The 12,592-nt window shown below is 27.5% G+C and overlaps 1 protein-coding gene across 1 annotated transcript; it reads left to right on the top strand.

The window, feature by feature from the left end:
- Window positions 1-1,224: 1,224 nt before the first annotated feature.
- On the top strand, window positions 1,225-1,800 carry LOC136090935 (THAP domain-containing protein 1-like). The gene has a single exon (XM_065817912.1). It carries the CDS (start codon window positions 1,225-1,227, stop codon window positions 1,798-1,800), a length of 576 nt encoding a protein of 191 aa, XP_065673984.1.
- Window positions 1,801-12,592: the final 10,792 nt, after the last annotated feature.

The following is a 12,592-nucleotide window of genomic DNA, read 5'->3' as shown; positions in this document are numbered from 1 at the left end:
AAGAAGCAAAAAGCAGCAGCATAACTGCAAATATGCCCGGCTCATTTACGGTAAATTTTTATCAGGGCCACTAACTTATTTCCTCCCGAAAAAAAATTAATACTGAAACAAATAAATCAAAAAAAGGTTTTCAAAGCTTTTATGCAAAAAATCTTTCTTTCTAAAAAGTTATAAACCCCAACTTTAAAGAAAAATAAAATATTGTGAAACAAAGTAAGGGTACGACCTCCTTGCACAGGAAACAAATTTAACATGCACGTTCATCGTGACTACCCAAATGCTTTCAAGATAAAGTAAAATCAAAGTAAAGCCGGAATGATAAAGTAAAATTAAAAAAAAAAAAGATTCAAAAAAGTGGAGTTTTCTCCAGTGCTCTGAAAACAATTTCAACTTGTACTTTTATTAAGTTTACACAAATGCTGGAAGGTTTATACATGCATGAATTACCCATAGATTAGAAATTATGCCCCCTTTCCCCATCTTCCCCCGACAAGCTTTCATTATGGCCATTAACCTAATCTGCTAAACAAACAAAAAGAAATAAAAAAATCAATGATTATTTAGCAGCCCCTATTAGTACTCATGCGACAGGGAGCCCGTCTCTATACTACTAGTATAGGCAATATTTGCCCCTAATTATAATAGAACTACCCTTTACGATATACGTGAAAAAAATAGGCAATAGATTTGAATACGCTACCTATCTCAAAATTTATGTTAAATCAACATGAATAGACTGTTCTTTGAGAAAGTATATAATATAATTTACTTTTTTCTTACTTACCAAGTAAAGTATAAAATTTCAAAGAAAAAAATTACTTTTATTTGTAAAAGTAAATAACAATTTTTATTAAATTACTTTTGTGTATGCTGTTTTTGCTAATTACTTACTTTTACACTTAAAAGTAATTTGTTGTTACGATCTAGTTTTATTTCACTTTGTAAAGTAAGTGTTATGTCTTTTAAATATTATATTTACGTAAGTTTATTTCATAGATAAAATTTTTTACATTTAAAAAGTAAATTACATTTCGATGTAAATTTTTTACGTAATTATAACCAAAATTACTTTTTAAAGTAGTTTACTCAATGATATATTAAAAATAACTAGATGTCTAACTTCAGCGTATTTTTTGAAGCAAAAATCGGCCATTAATTTAAAAAATAGTAAATCACGTTTGGATCAAATAATATTCGATATTTAATATTCAAAATTTATAAATCATGGTTAATTCTTGTGCTGCAGCTGGTTGCACAAATAGAGCAATGAAAAGCGACAACAGAGCATTTCATAAATTTCCAATTAATAATAGCGAACTCTGTAAAAGGTGGATTGTTGCTATAAAACGTGAAACATTTATTCCTACTGAGCACAACCGCATATGTAGTGATCACTTTTTACCTTCAGATTACAGTATACCTGATTTTAATAACAAGCCTAAATTAAAACCTTTTTCTGTTCCATCTGTTATTATTGATTCAAAACCAAAAGTCAAAAGAAAGTTTAGTTCTATATCGCCACAAAAAAATAAAAAGAATCTCATTAAAAAAGTTTCAGAAACAGGCAGTCACTATCACATCGATTTCCATTCGGATGTAAGTGATAACAATAATGTTGCTGCTAATAGTAACGAAATTTATATTAATATTGTTTTTTTAAAAACAACAGAGAGTATTGATTGCCTGGTGGATATAGATAGTAGCTTTAATATTATCGAAAGTAGTAACAAAATTATTAATGATGATACTATTATTTCTAAAAGTACATTATTGACAAATGCAAGTCCAACTAAAGCATAATTAAAGGCAAAAATTAAAATTCTTGAACAAAAGTTTCGACGAAAAGAAAAAAAAAAAAATTTATTAAAGGTTATGCTAAAAAATCTAAGCAAAAAAAAAATTGTTTCTGAAGATGCTGCTAATATTCTTTGTGAAAACTTTAGTGGATTGACTTTTGATATTAAAAAAAAATCAGTTTAAAAACAATACCTCACTTCCAAAAGGGCATAGGTATACTGATGAAATTAAAAAATTTGCAATAACTCTGCATTTTTACTCACCTAGAGCATACAATTTTCTACGGCCTACACTCCATTTACCTGCTTCAAGCTCTCTAGCCAACTAGACTTCCTTTGTAGATTGTGAACCTTGTTTTTTGAAGATGTTTTAAATTATATTAGTATAAAAGCAGAGACTGACATTAATTATAAAGATTGTGCAATTATTATAGATGCAATGGCAATCAAAACATCAATTCTAAACGATAAAAAGAGAGGTCGATTGATTGGATTTACAGATTATGGAAAAGATATTGTTGCAATTGAACCAGATACACCAGCTACAGAAGCATTGGTATTTATGCTGGTAGGATTACGAGGTCATTGGAAAACACCTATTGGCTATATCTTGTGTAGTAAAATAACAGCTGAAAACCTTTCATGTCTTATTAAAAAAGCATTACCAGTTTCCTCTGATAAAAAAATTAATGTACGTAGCATTACATTTGATGGTGTAAATGTTAACTTTAATTCTGCTGCATCACTAGGATGTACATTTGGGAAAAGACAAGAAAAAATTAATGGAAGATTTACTTTTGAAGGCTATAATCACTACTTGTATGTAATCCCTGACCCAAGTCATATGCTAAAATTAGCTAGAAATGCATTATGTGATTTAGAGGTACTTAAGGATTGTGATGGAAAATACATTAAATGGAGTTATATAAAAGCTTTATATGAAATACAGGAAGAAGAAGGATTAAAATTTGCAAATAAAATCTCAATAAAACATATTTATTTCCAGCGTCACAAAATGAATGTTAAATTTGCTGCACAAACACTTAGTAGTTCAGTTTCAGATGCAATTGAATTTCTGATGTTTTCCAAAGATCCAAATTTCAAGCATGCTGAAGGAACTATAAATTTTATAAGGGTCATCGACAAATTATTTGATATGCTGAACTCTAAAAATCTTTTTTCAAAATCGTATAAGAAAGCTCTTTTTTTGAATGATTATCCTTATAGGAATGCAACTTTTGATCAAATAATAAACTACTTATCAAAGTTGACAGATGCTAATGGTACTCCATTATTAAAACATAGGAGAAAAACCTTTGTATTAGGGTTAATTGTGGCTGCAAAAAGTCTTCAATACTTAGCCTATGAGCTTTTGACTTTAAATGTTCATCCTTTTAAATTTTGCCTAACATACAAGTTTTCACAAGATCATCTTGAGTTACTGTTCTCTTGTATTTGTGGAATGAATGGATTTAATAATAATCCAGATGCCCTCCAACTTAAGTCATCTTTAAAAAGAATTCTTTTGCGCAATTCTATTGTAGGCTCAAAGCATGCTAATTGTTTAACATTTGAGGATATTGCAAATGGATCTATTTTTGCATTAAAGTGGAGTAAAAAATATGCAATTTATTCAAATCCTGAAACAGATTTTTAAACTTTGATATTGATATTGTTACAATTCAAAATTATCTTGATAATACCTCTATCTATAAGGAAGTAATACTAGGATATATATCTGGATATATTTTAAGAAGATTATTATCAAAGATAACATGTTCTGTGTGTGCAAACTCACTTATTTCCGAAAACAATTTTGTGGAACATTCTTATGGAACATCAGTTCTTTCATTGATTAACATAAAAAATAGGGGTGGGCTTATTGCTCCAAGAAATGATGTTATACAAACTATAATAGTATGCGAGAGTGTTTTCAAAATTTATGTCTGCGGTGACAATTTTAAAAAACCAAAAATGAATGTGGAACGAAACCTTAAACTGAAAATGATTTATGCAGTTAATAAAATTATTAGTGAAAAACATTTTTTTAAAGACCTAAATGAACACGATGCTGAGCATGAAGCTGTCACTGAAGACATGCATTCCACACAACTGATAAAGATGTTAGCAAATGACGTTTTTAAAACCAGACTGCAAAGATATGGCCAATTATATACAGAAAAAGTTTTAAAAATCAATGATTGGTCTATGTCAACAATCTAATAAATTAATTACATTCAAAGGTTTATAACATAAATATAAAATAAACAATATAAAAGGATAATAAATTACTTAAAAATTCAGTTTATATATATATATATATATATATATATATATATATATATATATATATATATATACGTGAAAATATTATAAATAAAAATATTAAATTAAATTTTATTAACTGTTACTTTTCTTGATTTGTTATTTATATTGAAAGACTAATATTTCAAAGGAAAGATATTCTTTATATACCTGAATACCTATGGAGCTTTTTTTGTATTGAAAACCTTACTAGATTATAACATAACATTGAACTAAATTTATTTAATTATTGACGGTAAATCAATTATAGAAAAAAGTAATAATGATTTTTATGATAACAAGAAGTTTTTAACCATAAATAAAGTTCTAACATTTCTAGAAGGAACCTCTAAGTTGTGTCACACAGAGCTTAGTTAATAGTCAAAACAGTTTTATAAAATATTTCATTACAATTCTTGACTCTGTTTACCTTGCAGTTATGTTATAATACCTCCTAGCATTACTGCAGAGGGTAATTAATGACTAACAGGTGCATAAAATGTTAATAGATTATAGAATAAAATCCAACTAAATCTAAGATTTGAGTTAAATGTTAAATTTTAAAATCAAAAAAACATGAAATAAGTATGATTTTGAAATGTTTAACAAAAAAAAAAAAGCATATTTTACTTAATTATAAAATTTTAAATCAAAATAACATCAAATTTTTCAGATATCTGTGTATCGATTTTTTATTGATTATACATTAAATTAAACAATCTTAAGCTTCGTATTTGTTTTATTTTGATAAATAGCGTAAAGATTTTGTCCCCCATAATGGCCGATTTTTGCTTCACTTTTTCTTATGCCGATTTACGGCAGTTAGACATCTAGTTATTTTTAATATATCATTGAGTTTACTTTACGTAACTTACCATTAAAAGTAAGTTACATTTACAAGTAAAACTAATAATATAAATAACTTTTACTAGCTAAAGTAAATTTCTTTTTCAAGTAACACTTACTCATTTAAAAAACTTAACTTAAGTAATTAAGTTTTACGAGTTATATAATTAATGTAAAAAAAAAACGAATTACTTTTGAAAGTAAGTAAATTATATATTTTTATATGAGTTATGTAAAATAATTTACGCGTAAAAGTAATTCGCGTTTTTACATCAATATAAGTAAAAGTGCCATCCCTACTAATCAATACTATCAAATACTATCAAATGATGCGTCAATACTAGTTAATATTAGTCAATACTATCAAACGATACATCGCTAAAAAGGGCAGAAAAAGACCTTTATGAAACAACTGATATTTGCTTATAGGGATTAAAATAAAAGTTTAATGAAGCAAAAAAGCAATAAATTTGTTAGACTATTTTCACTTTACTCTTTAAATTAGGCTGAAATGCGCAACAAATTTGTTAAATAGATTTTTTCTTGAAGAATATCAAACAGCAAATATGTCAGACATGAACTTATGTCAAAATATGTTCGTAGAAAATATGCCTGACATATTTTATGTCAGCAGAAAGTAATTCAGACATAAAATTACGTCAAAATATGTCGACAGAAAATATGTGGGACATATTTTATGTCAGCAGAAAATAATTCAGACATAAAATTATGTCAAAATATGTCGATAGAAAATATGTGGGACATATTTTATGTCAGCAGAAAATATGTCTTAGACATATTTGACAGATAACAACCCTGATTTTGACTAGTAGACTTTTAGTCGATTTAGTCGAAGTCGATAGCAACACTAGTTTAAACACTTTTTAATTTTAAATTTGCATAACGTAAGTTTAAACCTTAGATTTAGAATTTACATAAAAGTTCGTGCGCTTTTCCTAAAGGATATAGTTATGATGTTTAAAAAATATAATGTGCAATTCCCTAAGGGCCTCAAACGCAAGTATATGCGGCCGTGGCGCAGCGGTTAGAACGCTTGCTTTATAAGCAGGAGATCCAAGTTCGAAACGAGCTCTGGACATATTTTCGCGTCACGGTAAGGAAGGAGGCGTAAACTTCCTGGTTAAATGCATTTCCGCGGTGCTCTGTGACAAGACCGTTAGGACTTCTTGGGGCACCTAAAATAAAAAAAAATAAAAAAAAAATAAAAATATGAAAACGGCTAATTACTCTCTAGTAGTTATTTAGATTTACAGCGATTTCAAACAATTATATTTATACCTTAGCAATCTTTTTGTTACATAACTCTAAAATGTAACTAAAGTTATAATAATCTCTTTAATCGCTCTGTAACCTAAGTGAAGTAACATGTGTTACACATTTACTAATAGCATAAGATACTAATTTATTAATATTTGTTGTATGCGTACGAGTAAAAAAACTACTTACTTTTTAGTTTGAATAAACATGTCAAAAACAAATAAATCCGTTATTATGAAAGGAATAAGAAAACGAAGCTTCGTTAGGACATATTTCGAAAAAGACCAAAAGAATCAAACAAAATGCAGCATATGTTATAAGATTCTACCTTACAACAGTTCGACCAGTTCAATGCAATCCCATTTATCAATTGATCATTGCATTAATTCAAAAATATCTAAAAAAATCAACAATTTTACTTAAAGATGACGATATATCCGATATTGAGAGCGGTAATGAAAATAGTTTTGAAGAGACTGGTCATAAAAAATTGAACAAGTTATTGATGAACTTTATTGCTGGTACTGATCAGCCGATTTCGATAGTGCGTCATCCATATATATATAAAATTAATTGCATCAATTACGGACAATCTAAGATCAACTTTAATGCTAGAATTGAAGGGATGTCATTTCATTACAATTACTTGTGATGTTTGATCATCATTGAGTAAAACAGCTACCTCGGTGTGACTTGTCATTTTATTGACAAAAATATGATTCTGGTTAACCGAAAACTGGATCTTAGGTTTATGTCTGAAGTGAAAACAGCTAAATATTTATTTAATACGTTAAACGAAATCTTCAGTGAATGGTCATTCAGTAATAAGATTTTTGCACTAGTTACTGACTCAGGTGCAAACATTTTCTCTGCAGTAAATAAGTTTGATGATAATGTTCTTAAGATTCCATATGCTGGTCATCGTTTGAATCTTGTGGTTAACGATCTTCTAAACACGAGAGATATAAAAGTAAAAAAGTTAAAAAATGGTTCAAAGCGTTACGAAGTTAATTAATAAAGAAATTACAGAAAGTGAAGTTAAAGAACTTGAAAAAATGAACGAAGGCAAATTGGAAATCGCAAAGGTAATTTCATCCTGTAGGCGTATTGTTGGTTCATTTAAGCATTCGGAGATGTTACAAAAAAAGTTAAGAGAAGTTCAAGAAACACTCAATATGAAACTAAAATAAAGTTAGTACAGGATATAGCTATTCGTTGGAATAGCCAATTCGATATGATTGAATCTATATTAACTAATAAAACTGCGTTGGATATGATAAGCATCGAATACTTAAATATAAAAGACTATCTTCCCACTGCTAATGAATTTAAGGTGCTGGAGGATTTATGTGATTTGTTACACCCAATTAAAGAGCTAACAAAACTTTTTAGCGGAAAGAAATAAGTTACAGTAACATTTCGGTTTCCAACATTTGTATTCTCTACTAAATGGAATACTTTAATCGCAAACCATTTTTACAGAACTAGTTAAGACTTTTTAAAAGGAATTATTAAGGTCTCTAAAAGGGCGTTTTAAATACATTTTTGCTAATGATTTTTTCTTAGCAGCTACTTTTCTTGATTTCAAATTTCGTAAATTTGAGTTTATCAAAAATGATATCAATAGATATGAATCCATTACATAAGACAAAATTGTTTATAAAAAAATTTTATGAAATGCATCTAAAAGAATCCAAAGAAATCGGTATAACAATTGAAACAAATTGTTTAAATAACACTTTAAATTCATCAAACATTTCAACTGACAATACCATAAAAAAATTTCAGCAATCGTCAACGCCACCGTTTGCTCATACTACTACTTTATATATATATACATATATATACATATATATATATATATATATATATATATATATATATATAAATGTACATACAGAGAGAAAAAGAAAATGACCAATTAAATTACTTGATACACTGCATAATTTCTGATGGTTTGTATTTTTTATGCATTTTTTTATCATTTATAACAACAATAGTTGTGCTGCAGCACAGAGTCCTGGTGGAGGCATTAAATTATAATTTATCTTCAAATTGTATTGTTTGTGGCAGTTTAAGAAGTTTTTCAAATATTTTAAATAGTTATGACCACTCAAAAGTAGGGGACCCAGTATGTTCGCATTTATTGCAATACTTGTTGCTACATTATGCTGCTTACTTACTTAAATTTAAGTTAATAACATGTTTTAATAACATTAGACTAGTTTTTTAACCTCAGTTCCAATGGCTTGACCTTGACCTTATTTATTTGTTTTGCTTTGTTATTTTGCTTATTAGTTGCATATATAAGATAACAATGTGGATAGGGTAGAAAGTCTTTATAAACCTTGAATATTTAACCTTGCTGTCATTCCAGTGACACTATAAAAATATTCTAAAAATATTCTTACAGAAGTTTCATTGCCTTTGACCAAATTGCCCTAAATGGGGCAAAGGAGCACTGGAATTCATACATATACTTTGGATTTTTAAAAATCTTTATGAACTTGTTTACTCTGGCAATATGAAAACTTGTTCTTTAACTAAAGTTAATTTTTATTGTATTTACAGAGCTTCAATTGTTCCCGGCCTTATCGCCCCGATTCGGAGAAAAAAGACTTAAAATTTGTACATATTTTTTTGATATTTATAAATATAAATGAATTTGTTCACTCTGATAAATTGAAAATTTTGTTTTTTATTATTTTTTTATTTCATTTTATTTTGCCGCATACTTTCTTCGTGAGCAGATGTGTTTTTGCGAGCGTAATAATTAAAAGAAAATAAATCGTAGTATTTTTAAGTTTTAGTATTTATATATCCTTTAAAATAGGAATTATTAACGGAAAAAAGAACATAAATAAAATAAATTAATACATCATGGATAAATTATCAAACGAGGAACAAATTATTTCAATAAAGCTTGTACGAGATATATTCAACGAAATGTTTATTAAGCAACAAAGTGATATTCTAAAACTAATAAGTGGAAATCTAAAGTTAACAAACGATATAATTGATGGTCTGTTAAAAGAAATAAACACTGTAAAAGATTTGTATGCAACACTCCAAAGGAAAATATATTAATTAAAGAGGAACAAAAAAATTACGTTAAAAGATTAAACAAAAATGAAATTGTGCAAAAAGATATAGAAGAAAGTCTGAACTTTTCACAAGATATGCAAGAAAAAAAAAATCTCGAATTAGAAAAAAAAATCATATCAAAATCAGAGAGCAGAGATACGGAAGATAATAAACTAAGGCAGCTTGAGGATAGACAAAGAAGGAATAATCTTCGAATAGAAGGTTTATCGGAAAATGAAAATGAAAATTGGGATGACACCAAACTGAAGGTATTAAATACTTTTGGAAAAAAACTTAATTTAAAAGGAATTGTAAATGAACGAGCACACAGGTCAGGAAAAATTGAAGCAGGTAGACCAAGATCAATAGTAATGAAACTGTTAAATTACAAAGATAAAGTTAAAGTTTTAAAAAGTGCGAGTAAACTAAAAGGATAGGGAATATATATCAATGAGGATTATTCATCAGAAACTGCATCTATTAGGAAAAAACTATTCGAGCAAATGAAGATACATAAGAAAACTGGTATATTTTCGGTTGTAATTTACGATAAATTAATAGTAAAAGAATTCAGGAAATTACCTCCTAAACATTAATTATTTTATTTCATACTTTAAATATTTTGTTAGGATAACCTTTCTTGTTATTATGGAAGGTATAAATTTTCGTGAATTAAGCTTTAGGGCATTCCAGACAAATAAAAATATACTTTTAGAGAATCATTCAGATCCAGACGTTAATTTTTATAACACTGATGAAATAATTAGCAACATATGCCCTTCTTATTATAATTCCGATATTTCTAATCTTTCTGCTGATATAGATATTAATGAGTTCTCTCTTTTACACCTAAATATAAGGAGCTTTCAAAAAATGTTGATAAATTGAAAGATTTTTTATATAGTGTTGAAATTAATTTTAAAATTATTTGTCTCACAGAGACCTGGTGTTGAGATAAACAAGTTGAAAAAGATTCAAATTTTCAACTACAAAACTATAAAGTTATTCATCAAGCCAGAAATTCTAAGACAATAGGTGGAGGAGTATGTATTTTTATTCACAACTCTTTTAAAAAATTTTAAACCGCTAACCGAATTTAGTGCAATTAGTAATGATTGCGAATCATTAACGATCAAAGTTATAAATAAAATCACTAAAAACATCATAGTACATGTTGTGTACAGACCGCCATCTGGCAATAACAAATTTTTTGAAAAATACTTTGAAAATTTAATCAAAAACAAAATTTTATGTGACAAACGTGTCTTTTTTGTTGGAGATTTTAATTATAATGCGCTTGATTACGACAAAAATAAAAATGTAAAAAATTTTATGAACATCATATTTCAAAATGGGTTCATTCCAACAATAAATAAACCAACACGAATTACTAGGAATAGCGCAACCTCAATTGATCAAATAATAATTAATGAATATACAAAATATAAAATAAAAACTGGAATAATAATATCTGATATATCAGATCATTTCCTAATATTTATTTTTATAATCGCGCATAAAGTTGTCGAACACACCCCTCAAAAAGAAATTATTATTACAAATCTAGTATATAATGACATTTCTATGGAAATTTTTAATAGTTCACTATTTTCTGAAAACTGGGATGAAATTCTACAAGTTCAAACCACAGATACTGCTTATAACAGTTTCCTTCAAATATTCAAAAAACACTATGATAAAGCTTTCCCGTTGGTAACAAAAATTATTAAAACTAAAACATTTATAAACCCTTGGATTACACCAGGAATAATAAAATCATCAACAAAAAAAACGATTGTATGAAGCGTTTATGAAAAAAAAACTTATGAAAATGAGTTAAGGTATAAAAAATATAAAGGTCGCTTTGAATCAATTATAAAGCTTTCAAAGAAGTAATACTATTCAAATAAAATAATAAAATTTAAAGGCGATACTCAAAAAACGTGGCAAGTCATCAAAGAAGTAATTGGAAAAAAAACACTTAAGCTAAATGGTCTTCCAAAAAAACTAAACTATCATCATCAAGATATAACAAAAGAATCTATAATTGCTAAAACATTTAATGAGGTGTTTGTCAATGCAGGTTTGAGTATAGCATCAAAATTAAAACACAGTGAGTTTAACAAGGAGAAATACTTGACTCCTTGTAATTCAATTATGGAAAATGCTGAGTTAACTGAAAAAAAATTATTAGTTGCTGTGAGTTTGTAGTAATGTTGTAATTAAATGTATTTTCTATATTAAAAAAGTTCTTTTGCATTTATTTGATCTTTCGTTTAAACAAGGAGTCTTTCCAAAAAAATTTAAAAATGCAAGGGTAATACCAGTTTTTAAGTCTGGAGATGATACTAATATTTCTAACTATAGACCTATTTCCATTCTTCCATGCTTCTCGAAAATACTAGAACGCATTATGTATAACAAATAATACTCATTTTTAGAAAAAAATAATATTCTTTATAACAAACTATTTGGCTTCAAAACAGGGCACTCTACTGATCATGCAATTCTTCATCTCATTCATATTTTTTCAAGGTTTTGACAAAAACAAGTTCACTTTAGGTGTTTTCATAGATCTTAGTAAGGCGTTCGACACTGTTGATTATAGTATTTTAATTAAAAAATTAGAAAACTATGGAATCAAAAATATAAACATAGCTTGGTTTAAAAGCTACTTATCTAATAGAAAACAATATATTTCATTCGGGAATGAAAAAACTAACAATAAGTCAGTTACTTACGGCATTCCTCAAGGATCTATAATAGGACCACTTTTATTTTTAATCTATATTAATGATTTAAGCAAAGCTTCTAATATTCTAGATTCTATTTTTTTTGCTGATGACACAAATTTATTTTATTCTCACAGTAATATAACAACATTATTTAAAACGGTCAACATTGAACTTCTAAAACTAACCGAATGGCTAAATATGAATAAACAACTAATTTAACTAAAACTAATTATATTATTTTCATCGCCTCCATAAAAAAGATAAAATCCCTCTTGCACTTCCAAAAGTTATTATTGGAGAATACATCGTAAAAAGGGAATGTTCAATGAAATTTCTGGGTGTAATTCTAGATGAAAACATAAATTGGAAAAACCACATCAACATGATTGAAAATAAAATTTCTAAAAATATCGGATTACTCTATAAAGCAAAACCATATTTAGATCAATCATGTTTGAAATACATATATTACTCATTTATTCATTCCTATCTGAATTATGCAAACATTGCCTGGTGCAGCACCAATAAGACAAAGGCAAAAAAGCTATT

Source organism: Hydra vulgaris, chromosome 14, assembly GCF_038396675.1.
Source record: "Hydra vulgaris chromosome 14, alternate assembly HydraT2T_AEP".
Taxonomy (NCBI): Eukaryota; Metazoa; Cnidaria; class Hydrozoa; order Anthoathecata; family Hydridae; genus Hydra; species Hydra vulgaris.
Note: the sequence above shows the minus strand (reverse complement) of the source record. Positions and strands in the feature narration are given on the sequence as shown.

What these genes read in the sequence shown, in the direction of transcription:
- LOC136090935 (XM_065817912.1), top strand. Translation starts at nt 1,225, where the DNA reads ATGGTTAATTCTTGTGCTGCAGCTGGTTGCACAAATAGAGCAATGAAA.